The following is a 17,703-nucleotide window of genomic DNA, read 5'->3' as shown; positions in this document are numbered from 1 at the left end:
CTTCATAGGAACTATAAGAAATTTTCTCTTAGGTCTCTGCCTTAGGAAATGTTACGTTTCTCTTGGTATGAGTCTGGTAACAAATTGTGTTTCCTTTTGTTGGAGCTTCTGGAAAACAGAGTCAAATGTTTAGAAACAGTGCCTGTCTTTAAAATAAACAGATATTATCTTGATTTCACTTTATCTTCCTACCTTTATTCTGGTTTTGCCCACTTTGTACATCTATTTTTAATACTCATTATATTGGATATATTCTTAAGTTGCTATAAATCCATTTTGGAATGAAATTTAATTTAGTAACAAATGTACTGAATGAACAACCTCAGTGAAGACTTTTTTTTAATCTGAAATTTTCATTTAATGCTGTTTTCATCTCGAATGCAGATTTTTGATCATTAATAGCTAAGTATTATGCTAAGTACTATATTTTGTTTACTTCATTTAATTCTCAGAACAGCCTTATAAGGTAAATACTGCTATTATGAATATTTTGTAGCTGCAGAAGCTTGAGTTTTAGAGAGATTAAAAAACTTCCCAAAGTGTCCTCCTTGCCCATAGTGTCTTAATGGTCCAGTAATGGAACTCTTTAACAGTACATTGCACTAATTTTATTTTTTTCTCCAAATTTTCATCTAACATACAGTGTAATATTAGCTTCAAGTGTAGATTTTAGTGATTCATCACTTACATACAACACCCATTACTCATCACAAAAAGTTCACCCCTTAATCCCTGTCACCTACTTATCCCATCCCCTCACCCACTTCCCCTCCAGTAACCATCAGTTTGTTCTGCACTTAAGAGTCCATTTCTTGGTTTGCCACTTTCCCCCCTGTATTTCTTTGTTTCTTAAATGCCACAGATGAGGGCAGCCTGGGTGGCTCAGCAGTTTAGCACCACATTTGGCCCAGGACATGATCCTGGAGTCTTGGGATCAAATCCCATGTCGGGCTCCCTGCATGGAGCCTGCTTTTCCCTCTGCTTGTGTCTCTACCCTCTCTCTCTCTCTCTTCCCTCTCTCTCTCTGTTTCTCATGAATAAATAAAATCTTAAAAAAAAAATTCCACAGATGAGTGAAATCATATGGTATTTGTCTTTCTCTAACTTATTTCGCTTAGCATAATACTCTAGCTCCATTCACATTGTTGGAAACTGCAAGATTTCATTCTTTTTTTATGGCTGAATAATATTCCATGGTGTGTGTGTGTATATATACACATACATACACATCACATCTTCATTCATCAGTTAGCAGTCAGTAGACATTTGGGCTTTTTACATAATTTGGCCATTGTTGATGATGCTACTACATTGCACTGATTTTTAAAATAATTTTCAGCAGTGGAATTTTTTTAAATAAAATTACAATTTTAAAACCCCAGTAATAAAACAGATAAAAGTGGTATTTTTAAATTCCAGCATAATTAGCATACAGTGTTATATTAGATTCAAGTGTGCGATATACCGTTTCAATCCTTACTCACTGCTCATCAGGATAAGTATACTCTTAATCCACTTCACCTGTTTCAACCATCCCCCCCACCTCCCCTCTGGTGAACATCAGTTTGATTTCCTATATTTAAGTGTCTTTTTTTATCTCTCTTTTTCTTTGTTCATTTGTTTCTTAAATTCCACATATGAGTAAAATCATATGGTATTTACTTTCTCTGACTTATTTCACATAACAGTATACTCTGTAGATTCATACATATTGTTGCAAATTGCAAGATTTATTCTTTTTTATGGCTGAGTTTTATTTCATTGTGTATATATGCCACAGCTTCTTTATCCATCTGTCAATGGATACTACAAGTGGCATTAATAAATTTATCTTTTATAAGTGGAAATGTGTATTAGTTACTTGCTAGACAGTCAACTTATAAGTGAGGTTTTGATGTCATTAGTTTCTAGTAATAAACTAGTTGGGCAGTATGGAGAAAGTCCTTATTTGCATATGACAATGGTTAAAATAGTGTAATACAATATATGCTTACATAAATTCAAACAGAAGTGTATCACATAAAAAACTAGTTATCCATAATTCCTACCGCCTTCTAACATAAACACATAACTTTTTAGTAATATGCCGTATATTATTCTAATTTGAAAGAAGAGTAACATGCGGTTGACTGACAAAGGTTTGCAGTCTATAAATGTAATCAAAACTACAATTATTAATCATAATTGATAATATAATATAGGATGAGATGATCATTTATTTGCAAATTCTGACACTATCATAAGAGCACTTTGAGAAATCTTTCTTAGCATTTAGTTTACCATTGTACATATGAGTAGACTTGCACAGCCTAGCATCCTTTCACTGCAGAAATAATTTTTTAAAAGATTTTATTTATCCATGAGAGAGAGAGAGAGAGAGAGAGAAATAGAGAAGAAATAATTTTTTTTAAGAGAGTACACGTGTGAGCCAGTGAGGGGAGTGCAGGGAAGAGAGTGAGAATCTTAAGCAGACTCCACAGTGAGCATGGAGCCTGATGGGTGGGGAGGATGCAATCTCATGACCCTGAGATCATGACCTGAGCTGAAATCAAGAGTCAGATACTTAACTGACTATGCCACCCAGGGGTCCCCAGAAATAATTATTTCTAGTCAGTGACCATTTTTCAAGAAGTTAGTATGTGTACAAAGACAGCAGAAGAATCTGTATTCCTAGCCCTGCCCCAAACTAGGCCAATGTAGGCCAATAGCAAAATTACTAGTTGGTGATCCCCCAATATGTAATATTACACATTTTGGGGTGTATTTTTACATTACCATTTTAAAATAGATAATTTTATTTTATTTATTTTTTTTTTTTTAGATAATTTTATATTTTTAAACTGATGTGTAATTCAAACAGGAATTTTATAGAACAGAGTTTGAACACTACTGGCTTGAATTCTTAAGAATTGGCAGTTGTTTCTGTTTCAGGACCTGTTTCATTCTTATAAGTTCTGCTTATTGTAATTCTGTCATTTTCTAAATGTCTTGTATCATGGGACATAATTGTGAAAAGTGAATGTATAGCTAGATAATATCACCAAGGAAACTGAGTTTTGATTCTGATTTCTATTTTGTTGTAGCATGAGGTTCATATTAGATTCTTGTTTGAGAAATGAGTGTAATACTATCTAGCCATTAAGCTAAATAGTATGTTTAGATTTAAGATAAAGCATTAAGGTTAAAATTATATAATATCTTTTGTTTAAAAGGTGTAATAAACTTTGTGTATATATATATATATATTTTTTTTAAGATTTTATTTATTTATTCATGAGAGACACAGAGAGAGAGAGGCAGAGACACAGGCAGAGGGAGAAGCAGGTTCCATGCAGGGAGCCCGACGTGGGACTAGATCCCGGAACTCTAGAATCACACCCTGAGATGAAGGCGGCGCTCAACTGCTGAGCCACCCAGGCATCCCAACTTAGCGTATATTTATAGTAATACTTTTTCACGTTAACCTAGATTTTTTGTGACTTACTCCCTGTTAAGTGTAAGGTACAAAGTTCCCTATTCCAAACATACACGACATGCCCTGAGTGATTCTTATGGCATTAAGGGGCAGCTTTCTGACCTTGCTGGTTTCTCCTTTTTAAAGTCCTGTAAATCAGGCTCTCCTTTATACCTATAAAACTAAATATTGCTTGTTTGTCCTTAGATAACATTCCTTTGTTTATTCTGGAAATTGGGGATTAGTAGGCTAGGAAGCCATAAAAATGGTTTGATGTTAGGTGTTAATGATCTTGGAATGCCAGTCTAAAATTTTAGATTTATGGGATGCCTGGGTGGCTCAGCGGTTTGGCGCCTGCCTTTGGCCCAAGGCTTGATCCTGGAGACCCGGGATCAGGTCCCACATTGAGCTCCCTGCATGGAATCTGCTTCTCTCTCTGCCTGTGCCTTTGCCTCTCTCTATATATCTCTCATGAATAAATGAATAAAATCTTTTTAAAAATTTAAAAATATATAAAAATTTTAAATTTATTCATTAGGCATTGGGGTGCCATTGAATCTTTTCAGTTGATTCACTAATTGGGATCATTTTGAACAAAATGTTTTAGGAATCTTGATTTGGTAGGATATAATGTACAAGATTAAAATAAAGACAAGCCAAAGCTGGAAGATCAGTAAGCTGTTTACAGTAGTATCTTGAGGGGTAGAGGCAGAACAAGAAAGAGAATTCATGTGCATTTAAGATGGTTGCAATTTCTTTTTCTGTTCTTTCAGGATCCTCTTGTCCATTTATCAGAGGATGTGATAGCGAGAACCTACAACATTTTTGCTATTATGTTTCGATATGCAGTGGAGATACTAACCTGGGAAAAAGAAAGTGAATTGCCAGCAGATTTAGAGATAGTGTAAGTACAATCCATTTATTACACAAATCCTTGTGCTTGTATTTGCTCAAACTCTGTTTTAACCATTTTGGTCCTAATTCTTCAAATTAAGTTTAATACAGCTAGGATAGGACTTACCTTTTCTATCTTTTTAAATAGTTTTCAAGAATACTTATTTTATAGTTTTTAAATATGTGTGATAAACTTAGTACAGGTTTCTCTCTATTCATTGGTTAGTTTATTTAAGCCCTGTCTTTTAGGCACAGGCAGTTTTCTGTTCTTTGTGTGATAAACCTGGTAACTCACATTTTTACTATTTGCATTGAGATTATTGAGGACATGGCAAACTTGTAACCAAAGAACCGTGTTAAGGGTGTTAAGGGCCTTAACTGTGTTAAGGGCTCACTTTTCCATGTCATGTGCTTGCCTCAAGCAACCTTCTCTTTTACTTTTAAGTCTAACCAAGTTTGTTGGAATCCTGTTCATACTTAAAGTTGATTACACGTATTACACATTGAAGTGAGGGTCTGAGGAAAATCAGTGGTTTCTTTTTTGCTTTTTCATGAGTACTCTAGATAATTAGGCATGGGTAAATATTTTTTAATAAAGTGAGGTGTTAACTATACTCTTTTGGAAATGTTGAAATAGTGCCTTATAAATTTATCTGCACGTACAGGCAGGTGTACATTGTAGGTATTGCAGGTTGGTTTCTAGACAACTGTAGTAAAGCAAGTCAAATGAATTTTTTGGTTTCCCAGTACACACAAACGTTATGTTTACAATCACACTGTAGTCTAATAACATTGTATATAAAAAACAAAGTACATACCTTAACTTAAAAATATTTTATTTCGGGATGCCTGGGTGGCTCAGTGGTTAAGTGCCCTCCTTTGGCCCAGGATCGAGTCCCATATCAGGCTCCCTGCATGGAACCTGCTTCTCCCTCTGCCTGGGTCTCTGCCTCTCTCTCTCTCTCTATCTCTCATGAATAAGTAAATAAAATCTTTAAAAATATGTATGTATTTTATTGCTAGAAGATGCTAACCATCACCTGATATTTCAGTGAGTCATTATCTTTTTGCTGGTGGAGGGTCCTGCCTGGATGTTGTTGGCTGCTGATTGATCAGGGTGGTAGTGGCTGAGGATTGGGGTGGCTATGGCAGTTTCTTAAAATAAGACAACAGTAAAGTTTGCCACATCAGTTGATTCTTCCTTTCACTTGAACACTTAGAGACCACTATAGAGTTATTAATTGGCCTACTTTCAGTATTGTGTCTCAGGGAATTTGGAGGCCCAGGGAAAGGGAGAGAGACAGGAAACAGTTGGTCAGTGGAGCAGTCAGAACATATACAACATTTATACCTAAGTTTGCAATCTTAAATGGATGTGGTTCCTGGTGTTCCAAAACAATTATGAGAATAACATCAAAGATCATTGATCACGGATCATCAAATATAATTATGAAAAAGTTAGAAGTATTGCAAGAATTACCAAAATGTGATGCAGAGACATGACATGAGCAAATACTGTTGGAAAGATGGCATTGAAGAGGCATCCTCAACTCAGGGTAGCCACAACCTTCAATTTGTTAAAAAAAAAAAAAAAAAAAAAAAAAACACAACCCACAGTATTTATAAAGTGCCTATAGATGTGCCTATACTTCAAGTTGGGAACCATTGATCAAAAATCCAAATATAGACCCTAGAGAATAGAAGAGTTTTATTTTTATCTTTTTGTTCCGTTCCACTATAGGTTCAAGGCCACCATTATAGAAGGGAAAGGAATGTAACTTGCTTCTCTTGTACTCTTTTCCTATCTAGTAAATGGCATTCCATCTGCCCAGAAACTTAAATCATTTATACTCATTTAGATTTCAAGTCCACGTGGTTCTCCATCAAATTATTCTACTTCTGTTCCTCTCCATTACTGTTATCCTAGTCCAAATTAATTGATTTCATCATTGACAATCTGGCCTCCTTAACTAAATTGCCCTATCTACTCTTGCCCCTTACAATTCATTCTCCACACCATAACAAACTGAATTTTAAGGCAAATCTGACTGTATCTCCTATTTTAAATCATTGAATGCCCGTAGGATGGTAAAATCAAAAGTCTTTAAGACGTCTGCCTCTCTCTAGACCTTTTTCCCTGCGTACCAGTTCCCAGTTACTTAGCTTTGCCACCTCAGGGACTTCCTCTAGCCCAGGGTTGATCAGCTATTGGGTCCAGACTAATTCCTTGTTATAGGGACTGTCCAGTAGGTTGTACAATATTGTTTGTTTGTATTTATTTATATTTTAGTAATCTCTAATGTAAAAGCCAATGTGAGACTCGAGCTCATGACCCCGAGATCAAGAGTCATGTGCTTTTCCAAATGAGCTAGCCCCAGTGGATTGTAGAATATTTACCCGCATCCCTGGCACTTACCCATTAGATGCCAGTGGCACTCCCACCAAAAAATGTTTCTAGACATTGCCAAATGGTCATATATGGGAGACAGAGGAGAATTGCCTCCAGTTGAGAACCATTGATAGCCAATTCTGACTTTGAGTCTCAGATTACTTCTCTGGCAGTTCTTCTCTGAAGTCCCAGACCTGTTTTACCCTGTTGCAGCATTGTATTCTTCTTGATACAAGCCAGTTCATTTAGAATTATATGTCTAGTATATATCTTCCCCATCAGATGGTAGTGTTATAGAGCATGGAGATCACAGATATATGCCCAGTACCTAGCACATTCCCTAGAACTAGAATCAAGTATGCTCTTCAGCCTGGAGCTAGAGAATATGCAATTAGAAAATACATAATTAATGTTTTATCCTACAGAGAGAAGAGTGATACCTACTATTGCATGCTGTTTAATGATGAGGTGCATACTTATGAACAAGTTATTTATACCCTTCAGAAAGCTGTTAACTGTACACAAAAAGAAGCCATTGGCTTTGCAACTACAGTAGATCGAGATGTAAGTGATTTCATTATATTGATGTCACATAATAAATTTGAACCTTTTATTACAGGTAAGTTATTCTGGGAAAACTGAATAGGTTTGTTTTTTTTTTTTTTTTTTCACTTGCATATTGACCCAAATACATTTTGGAATGTAATGTAAGCTGTTGTCAGATAGAAAGTTTAGCAGGAAATGTAGATACAGTTGCTCTCATTCTACTCAATGATTAGAAATATTCATGGGAAGAACTCAAATACAGAAGCTAACCTTACACATAAAGGAGCTAGAGAAAAAACAGCAAATAGATCCTACACCCAGGAGAAGAAGAGAGTTAATAAAGATTCGAGCAGAACTCAACGAAATCGAGACCAGAAGAACTGTGGAACAGATCAACAGAACCAGGAGTTGGTTCTTTGAAAGAATTAATAAGATAGATAAACCATTAGCCATCCTTATTAAAAAGAAGAGAGAGAAGACTCAAATTAATAAAATCATGAATGAGAAAGGAGAGATCACTACCAACACCAAGGAAATACAAACGATTTTAAAAACATATTATGAACAGCTATACGCCAATAAATTAGGCAATCTAGAAGAAATGGACACATTCCTGGAAAGCCACAAACTACCAAAACTGGAACAGGAAGAAATAGAAAACCTGAACAGGCCAATAACCAGGGAGGAAATTGAAGCAGTCATCAAAAACCTCCCAAGACACAAGAGTCCAGGGCCAGATGGCTTCCCAGGAGAATTTTATCAAACGTTTAAAGAAGAAACCATACCTATTCTCCTAAAGCTGTTTGGAAAGATAGAAAGAGATGGAGTACTTCCAAATTCATTCTATGAGGCCAGCATCACCTTAATTCCAAAACCAGACAAAGACCCCACCAAAAAGGAGAATTACAGACCAATATCCCTGATGAACATGGATGCAAAAATTCTCAACAAGATACTGGCCAATAGGATCCAACAGTACATTAAGAAAATTATTCACCATGACCAAGTAGGATTTATCCCCGGGACACAAGACTGGTTCAACACCCGTAAAACAATCAGTGTGATTCATCATATCAGCAAGAGAAAAACCAAGAACCATATGATCCTCTCATTAGATGCAGAGAAAGCATTTGACAAAATACAGCATCCATTTCTGATCAAAACTCTTCAGAGTGTAGGGATAGGGGGAACATTCCTCAACATCTTAAAAGCCATCTACGAAAAGCCCACAGCAAATATCATTCTCAATGGGAAAGCACTGGGAGCCTTTCCCCTAAGATCAGGAACAAGACAGGGATGTCCACTCTAACTACTGCTATTCAACATAGTACTGGAAGTCCTAGCCTCAGCAATCAGACAACAAAAAGACATTAAAGGCATTCAAATTGGCAAAGAAGATGTCAAACTCTCCCTCTTCGCCGATGACATGATACTCTACATAGAAAACCCAAAAGTCTCCACCCCAAGATTGCTAGAACTCATACAGCAATTCGGTAGCATGGCAGGATACAAAATCAATGCCCAGAAATCAGTGGCATTTCTATACACTAACAATGAGACTGAAGAAAGAGAAATTAAGGAGTCAATCCCATTTACAATTGCACCCAAAAGCATAAGATACCTAGGAATAAACCTCACCAAAGAGGTAAAGGATCTATACCCTAAAAACTATAGAACACTTCTGAAAGAAATTGAGGAAGACACAAAGAGACGGAAAAATATTCCATGCTCATGGATTGGCAGAATTAATATTGTTAAAATGTCAATGTTACCCAGGGCAATATACACGTTTAATGCAATCCCTATCAAAATACCATGGACTTTCTTCAGAGAGTTAGAACAAATTATTTTAAGATTTGTGCGGAATCAGAAAAGACCCCGAATAGCCAGGGGAATTTTAAAAAAGAAAACCATATCTGGGGGCATCACAATGCCAGATTTCAGGTTGTACTACAAAGCTGTGGTCATCAAGACAGTGTGGTACTGGCACAAAAATAGACACACAGATCAATGGAACAGAATAGAGAACCCAGAAGTGGACCCTGAACTTTATGGTCAACTAATATTCGATAAAGGAGGAAAGACTATCCATTGGAAGAAAGACAGTCTCTTCAATAAATGGTGCTGGGAAAATTGGACATCCACATGCAGAAGAATGAAACTAGACCACTCTCTTTCACCATACACAAAGATAAACTCAAAATGGATGAAAGATCTAAATGTGAGACAAGATTCTATCAAAATCCTAGAGGAGAACACAGGCAACCCTTTTTGAACTTGGCCACAGTAACTTCTTGCAAGATACATCCACGAAGGCAAAAGAAACAAAAGCAAAAATGAACTATTGGGACTTCATCAAGATAAGAAGCTTTTGCACAGCAAAGGATACAGTCAACAAAACTAAAAGACCACCTACAGAATGGGAGAAGATATTTGCAAATGACATATCAGATAAAGGGCTAGTTTCCAAGATCTATAAAGAACTTATTAAACTCAACACCAAAGAAACAAACAATCCAATCATGAAATGGGCAAAAGACATGAACAGAAATCTCACAGAGGAAGACATAGACGTGGCAAACATGCATATGAGAAAACGCTCTGCATCACTTGCCATCAGGGAAATACAAATCAAAACCACAATGAGATACCACCTCACACCAGTGAGAATGGGGCAAATTAACAAGGCAGGAAACAACAAATGTTGGAGAGGATGCGGAGAAAAGGGAACCCTCTTACACTGTTGGTGGGAATGTGAACTGGTGCAGCCACTCTGGAAAACTGTGTGGAGGTTCCTCAAACAGTTAAAAATATACCTGCCCTACGACCCAGCAATTGCACTGTTGGGGATTTACCCCAAAGATACAGATGCAATGAAACGCCGGGACACCTGCACCCCGATGTTTATAGCAGCAATGGCCACAATAGCCAAACTGTGGAAGGAGCCTTGGTGTCCATCGAAAGATGAGTGGATAAAGAAGATGTGGTTTATGTATACAATGGAATATTACTCAACTATTAGAGATGACAAATACCCACCATTTGCTTCAACGTGGATGGAACTGGAGGGTATTATGCTGAGTGAAGTAAGTCAGTCGGAGAAGGACAAACATATGTTCTCATTCATGTGGGGAATATAAATAATAGTGAAAGGGAATATAAGGGAAGGGAGAAGAAATGTGTGGGAAATATCAGAAAGGGAGACATAATGTAAAGACTGCTAACTCTGGGAAACGAACTAGGGGTGGTAGAAGGGGAGGAGGGCGGGGGGTGGGAGTGATTGGGTGACGGGCACTGGGGGTTATTCTGTATGTTGGTAAATTGAACACCAATAAAAAAATAAATAAATAAGAAATATTCAGTTATGAAGGTAGAAATTATAGCAACCTAGAAGAATAAATGTTATGTTGTTATGTTGTCTAAGGAAATATACTTATTAATGGCTTAAAAATGTTAGGATGATTTTGAAGGAAAATATTTTATTTTTTATCATTTAATAGAATGAATGTTTTAAATATTAAAATTGACCAGAGTTGTTATATGCTCAGATGTTTATTTGTTTACTGGGTGAAAAGTTATTAATACTGAATATAATATTTTTACATGTTAATTTAAAATATCTTCATTTACCAGGGACGTAGGTCTGTTCGATATGGAGATTTCCAGTATTGTGAACAAGCAAAATCAGTAATTGTGGTAAGTAATTTAAAAACAAGCCTAAATTATTATTTTTTTATTAGTTTGAAACTAGTTGCATATTTTGGCATTTATGAACAGATTTTTTCTGCCTTCATGAATGTTAAGCCAATATCAACAAAAATCATGTTTAATAATACGTTTCTTAAATATTACATTATTGCTCTATTTAGTTTGTTCAAGCTGTGTAAGATTAATATAGAAAATAAATGTTTCCATGAGATACAGATTTTCTGCTTTCCTGTTTCTCTATCAGAGACATCTTAGAAGGTGTTTAATTTTTGTTTTGTTTTTGATAGGGTATCATGTTACTTTTTAGGAATTAAACTGGCCTTTGGCACCATAATTAGAATTCAAGGGAAGTTATTTCTTGGTAACTTATAGCAAAGGTATGCTGCATATACTAATAGTATTTAGTGTATTATTTCTCTAAAAGAAAACTATCCCTCACATTTATATTTATTTTACAAAGTAAGAATTATTATAAATTATTCTATGTAAATGCACTTTATGTAAATGTGCTTTTTGTTAAATATTTTAAATATGCAGATAAAAATAGAGATAACAGCAAATGCCCATATGTTCACATTATATGTTTTCTTCATACTTCTTTTACATAATAAAATAGTATAGAAGAAACTGTATTATTCCTCCTTTATCCTATTCTCTTTTCTCCTATCCTAGAGATAACTACTTTTACTAATTCTTTTGTTCATTCTTGTGCGTGCCTTTATGTTTCCATTTATTAAATCTGTCAACATTATATATATGGATTTGGAGGCCTCTAAACCTTAACCAGATCCATACTGGATATATTATACTGCAACTTTTCATTTCACTGTTGGTACCAGGTTTATGTGTGTTGATGCATGTACCTGTGAAGTATTCCATTGATAACTTTACCAAAATTTTTCCGTTCTCCTGCTGATGGACAATTAGGATAATAATATTTTTTTTGTCCTGCTGTGGACATTGTTTTGTCTCCTTGTTGCATAGATGCAAAAGTTTCTTTAGGGTATATACCAAGAAATGAAATTTATGAGTTGTCAGGATATGAGCATTTTCATCTTTACTAGATTTTGCTGAGTTAGTCTCCAAAATGGTGCCATTAATGTATACATGCCCACTAGTGGTGTATAGAGTTCCCATTCGTCAAAACTGTATGTTGTCAGATTTTTAAATTTTTGCCCGTTTCATGTGTTTAAATGGCATCTCATCAATTAAATTTGCATTGTCTTAATTTTGAGTATCTTATTCATATTTATTTATGTTTTCTGTGAATTTCCTATTCATACCCTTTACCGATTTTGGGGGGTTTTCTTTTTCTTACTCTTGTTAGTGGTTCTTTATGTAAACTGAATTGTAGTCTTTTGTTGCAAATATCGTTTCCCAAAATATCTTTTTTTATGATTTGTATATTTTATGTCTTATTTAAAAAATTATTTCTTTATATCTGGACATACTCAATAATGCACCAGAAACTATACTGTAGTTGAGTAAAAGAATATTTCCAGTTTTAGGAAATGCAGACTGAAGTATTAAGGAATTAGGAGGAATGATGCATGGTGCATATAACTTACCCTCAGTGCTATTTTTAAGTGCATGTATATGTATCTGTGTGGAGAGAGAAAAATAAGTTGGAATGATAAAGCAGTTGGGATAAAAGATTTGCAATAGATGAATCTAAGTAAAGGAGTATTTTTTTCTTATATTGGTTGCTTTATAACTTCTTATGTTTAGTATCATTTCAATTTTTCGTTTTTTTTAAAAAGTAATTTATAATCTTTTGTGGCATTTATGTATTCATAAAATAGAAAAGGAAGTCCAGAAATAGATACAAGTTAGAAGGAAAATCTAGAAAATTATAGGTATATTCTAAGGGAGGAGGAGAGCTTCTTAACCAATACTAGAACCCCAGGAGTTAAAAAAGAAATGTATTTTTTGGCTACATAAAAAGTTAGCATAGCAAAATATTCCATAAACAAAGCCCAGAGACAAATAGTAGATTTAGCAAAATTATTTCTAACATAGAAATGGACATTTAATATTTACGATAAACAGAATCCTCATAGATTATCAAGTAGGGAACAAACAACTAAATAGAAAAATGGACATAGGATATGGAAAGGCAATCATCAGGAAAAAACCTAGGAATCAGGAAAAATCTACATGGTCAGTGTACATAAAGACTCACTCATTAGTAATCGGTAAAATGATAGGGAGATTTCATACTCATCAGGATGGAGAAATTAAAGTGATGAAATACCTTACTGGCAGTGATGCAGAAAATAGGAATACTTGTATAAAACTAAATTGCTACAGCATTTGGGGAAATAATTTAGTAGCATCTATTATTAAAGTTATACCTTTCCTAAGAATATATCCCATAGAAATGTAAGCACTAGCAAGTGTGTGTACAAAGATGTTCAGTGCTGCTTTTTTTGTAGTCACAGAAGACGAAAACAAAGGGAATATGAGTGCCCTTCTCTAGAGGATGTTTGAATAAATCCACACCACAGAATATTATGAGTCATTAACCCAAAAAAATCGGTTAACGCAAAGATGCACAAGAGTATGTATAGTATCCCATTTTTGTAAATGAAATAAAAATCTTTATAAATGTATACATATATAATATATATAGAGAGAAAATATGCAAAGATGTACTGTGTTAATGTGGGTTATGGGAATGGGATGAAGTTGGGGGTAAAAAGATGATCCAAACAAAAAATGAGAAGGGGGAATAAAAATTAAAAATTGTGAAAGACTTAAGTAGACATTTCTTCAAAGAAGGTATATAAATTACCAATAAGCACATGAAAACATGCTCAATGTTACTAATTATTAGGAAAATGCAAATAAAAACCATGATGAGATACCACCTGATACCCACTTGGATGGCTATTATAAACAAAGGAAAACCATAACAGCATCACAAGTGTTGGCAAGGATATGGAGAAATTGCAACCCTTGTGCATACTGCTGGTGGGAATGTAAAATGATACAGCCACTATGGAAAACTGTAATGTAGTTCCTCTAAAAATTAAGAAGAATTACCATATGATCCAACAGTTTTTCTTGTGGCTATATAAATGCACAAAAGAATTGAAAATGGTCTCAGAGATATTTGTATACCTATATTCATAGCAGCATTATTATTCATAATAGACAAAAGACAGGAGCAACTCAAATGTTTATTGATGGGTGAATGGATAAATAAAAAATATATGTACATACAATAGAATATCATTCAGCCTTAAAAAGGAAGAAAATTTTAATGCATGCTACAGCGTAGATGAACCTTGAGGACATATGCTAAGAGAAATAAGCCAGTTACCAAAAAAAAAAAAAAAAAGGATAAATGGGTATAGAGCTTGAGTTTTATAAGATGAAAAGAGTTCTGGAGATTGGTCACACTACAGTGTGGATGTACTTAACACTCCTGAACTGTACACTTAAAAATGGTTACATTGAAAATTATAGTTTATTATACAAAGGGTTTTTTTTTGAGTATTGATTACATTTCTGTGCAGTGAAGCAAATTACTTAAATAAATGTTTGATTGCACTTAAGAAGTTAAAGACCTAAAACAAATGCAAGCATTTAAATAATTTCTAGTTGGTAGGGCAGATTTTCAAATATAGGACCAAAGATTCAAGTTACTCGTAAGCTATACCTTACCTTTTTTGTAAGATTCTTTCTAGCAAATTAGGATCTGAGTAAGGCAAGCCAAGTGGTATTTTTCTTATACATGAAAAAAAAAATTATCCTGTAATGAAGAGAGTGTAGTTACATTAGGTAAAAATATTAGCTTTTTTCTATAAGATAGCCTTTTTAAGATTGTTTTTTCATTCTGCCATTTCTTTTTAAGAGAAATACCAGTAGACAGACAAAGCCACTCAAAGTTCAAGTTATGCATTCGTCTATTGTCGCACATCAGAATTTTGGTTTGAAACTTTTATCTTGGCTGGGAAATGTTATTGGATATTCAGGTAGGTCCAAAAAACTATTTTGGAAACAATATCAGGTGAAATAATTTCTTACTTTAATTTCACATTTTAAAATACCATCTCACAATATCTTTATTGTACAGACAAACCCATGTTTTCTAAAATTTTGATCCACAGGATTATTTTTTTAAAGATTTTATTTATTTATTCATGAAAGAGGCAGAGACATAGGCAGAGGGAGAGGCCGGCTCCCCACGAGGAGCCCAGTGCGGGACTCGATACCAGGACCCTAGGATCGCAACCTGAGCCAAAGTGACTGAGCTACCCAGGTGCCCTGATCCACAAGATTTTTTATATGCATACAAAGGATTCTGTGTTCAAATAAATGCAGGAAATATTAGATGGAACAATGGCAAATGACTTTAATATGCTAATGAAATATAAATCTCACAGACTTAAATTTAAAAAAAAAAAAAAAACAGCATTCTGGGGGCCCTGGGTGGCTCAGTTGGTTAAGCATCTGCCTTTGGCTCAGGTCATGATCCCGGGTCCTGGAATCAAGCCCTGCATCAGGTTCCCTCCTCAGTGGAGAGCCTGCTTCTCCCTTTCCCTTGCCCTCCACCACTCATGCTTGCTCTGTCTCTCTAGTGCTCTCTTTTCTTTTTTTCTGAAATGAATAAAATCTTTAAAAAAATAAAATGAAAATAAAACAGCATTCCGTGGAACTCTGTTCCACTGAGCAAGCTGGAAAATACTACTGTATTTTCCAGCTTGCTAAATGATTAGCAGTTTTAAAGATACAACACTAATGTTGATACCTTTGTTTTGACTCCTCCAACTTTTGGTTACCAATAATTTGTAACTCTAAACTTGCAAATTTGAAGTTCTGGATTTGTATTTGGTATTTATGTCTTTCCATATTCCACAAATTAGACAATCTTTTTAATGTGGTAACAGAACAAAGAATCACATGGCTAATGCCAGAAATACAAGTGTGGTGTATAAAATATAACACTACAGAGAAAATTAGGAATAGATTAAGCTATCTGTCATACTTTCTTTAGAAAGCAAGAGAGGTGGCTTGGATAAATGACATTCTGGTGTTTATTATAAAGAGAACTTCTAAAATATTTATATTAAGAGAGCATTGCCACATTGTGAACGGACAATTGAAAAAAATGTGGAGTTTTGGAAATTTAGGAGACTGTGTTTGCTTGCTTTTTAAATGTCTCTCCAATTATTTTTCTTACCCTCCTATCTTCTTAGTTTTAGTGTTTTCCATTGGATATATCTTGTGCACCAAGTTCTCTTCTACAGTAGTAATGAATAGTATCCTGGAAGCAATTTTCTGCCAAAAATATTTTTGAGATATTTATCACTAATTATTTAAAGACCTTGTCTTGGGATGCCTGGGTGGCTTAGCGGTTGAGCGTCTGCCTTTGGCTCATGGTATGATCCCGGAGTCCCGGGATTGAGTCCCGCACTCAATGAGTCTTTGCATGGAGCCTGCTTCTCCTTCCTCTTCCTATGTCTCTGCCTCTCTCTCTGTGTCTCTCATTAATGAATAAATAAAATCTTAAAAAAAAAAAAACCTTGTCTCTTAATTTATACTTAGATAAGTATTTCTCTTTAGCCTTGTAAACAATTCCTGTTTGGTGGCTTTTATAGTTTTAAAATTGCTCTATTTTTGTCTGATTATTTTGCGTGCTTATAAAAGACTAAAAAGAGTGATTTTAGTTTTAATGTATGAAACAAAAAGGTATTAAAGTTTTGGTTATGCTAATGCGTTTGTTAATATTTGAAGAACATTTTTTATGTTCAGCATTTAGAAGATGTAGGAATTTGTCTTCCAGGACATTTCACATAGTAGCCACACAGAGGTTTACAGGGAACGTTTGCTAAATGAGTGGGAACATTTTGCATAACACTGATAAATGGACTGGTCTATATTATAGTATATAGGCCATGCGTTCTTTTTTTTTAATGGTAGCACAGTTATTATGCCTGCCTTCAGTTATCATGGGATGTAACAATTTTATTATAATGTGGTTTATTTAGCATATGTACTTAAATTCTTTATAACATAAGAGGTCATTGCCTTTCTGATAGGCTTATATTTTGGTATTCTGGAATAAGTGTTAGTATATAATGCAAGATTTAGGATTTTTCTTTTTGTGAAAATGTTAATAAAATAGTTAATATGTTTACTTTTTCTGAGTAAATTTGACCATTAGTAAACATGTAAAACTATAGATTTGTTGGAACATTTCTATTAAAATGTCATTTTATTTTAATACTTGAAGTTCCTATTTCATGACTACTTTTCTTCCTGTTTTAAGATGGGCTTCGCCGAATTTTATGTCAAGTTGGTTTACAAGAAGGGCCAGATGGCGAAAACTCTTCTCTAGTGGATAGATTGATGCTTAATGATTCCAAATTATGGAAAGGTAATCTTTTAACCACTTTTAGGTAATTGGAAAAGGCATTTTTCCCCCCATTTGGAGAGGTATTTAATAAATATAGTTTTTACAATTAGTACATTAGTCTTATTCTTCGGAAAAAACAAAAACAGATTTTAGAGTCCGTAACTCAAATTAAATAAACTTCTTTTTTTGTTGTTGTTAGAAAACTTTTTTTAGAAAAACTAAATTTTTAAGAAGCAGATTGCAATTGTAGAGTTCTGCTCTTGAGACTTAAAATACAATTGAGAGTATAAAAACTTTGGAAATGTAATTTTTGGCTTGTTGATACATCCTTATTTTACATCTGCTCTG

At 34.5% G+C, this 17,703-nt stretch overlaps 1 protein-coding gene across 8 annotated transcripts in view; it reads left to right on the top strand.

The window, feature by feature from the left end:
* UBR2 (ubiquitin protein ligase E3 component n-recognin 2) overlaps positions 1-17,703 on the top strand; it is a 126,318-nt gene that overhangs the window by 44,902 nt on the left and 63,713 nt on the right. For 7 of the 8 annotated variants that reach the window (XM_077903988.1, XM_077903986.1, XM_077903987.1 and 4 more), the window contains 5 exons: positions 4,228-4,358; positions 7,163-7,301; positions 10,917-10,979; positions 14,851-14,971; positions 17,269-17,376. In XM_077903988.1, coding sequence (XP_077760114.1) covers positions 4,228-4,358; positions 7,163-7,301; positions 10,917-10,979; positions 14,851-14,971; positions 17,269-17,376 — 562 coding nt within the window. Of the gene's footprint in view, positions 1-4,227; positions 4,359-7,162; positions 7,302-10,916; positions 10,980-13,426; positions 13,552-14,850; positions 14,972-17,268; positions 17,377-17,703 lie in introns of those variants that run through there. The other variant, XM_077903993.1, reaches the window with a different exon arrangement.

The sequence above is a fragment of the Canis aureus genome, chromosome 7, assembly GCF_053574225.1.
Source record: "Canis aureus isolate CA01 chromosome 7, VMU_Caureus_v.1.0, whole genome shotgun sequence".
NCBI classification, from domain to species: domain Eukaryota; kingdom Metazoa; phylum Chordata; class Mammalia; order Carnivora; family Canidae; genus Canis; species Canis aureus.
This window is presented reverse-complemented; position numbering and strand designations above follow the sequence as displayed.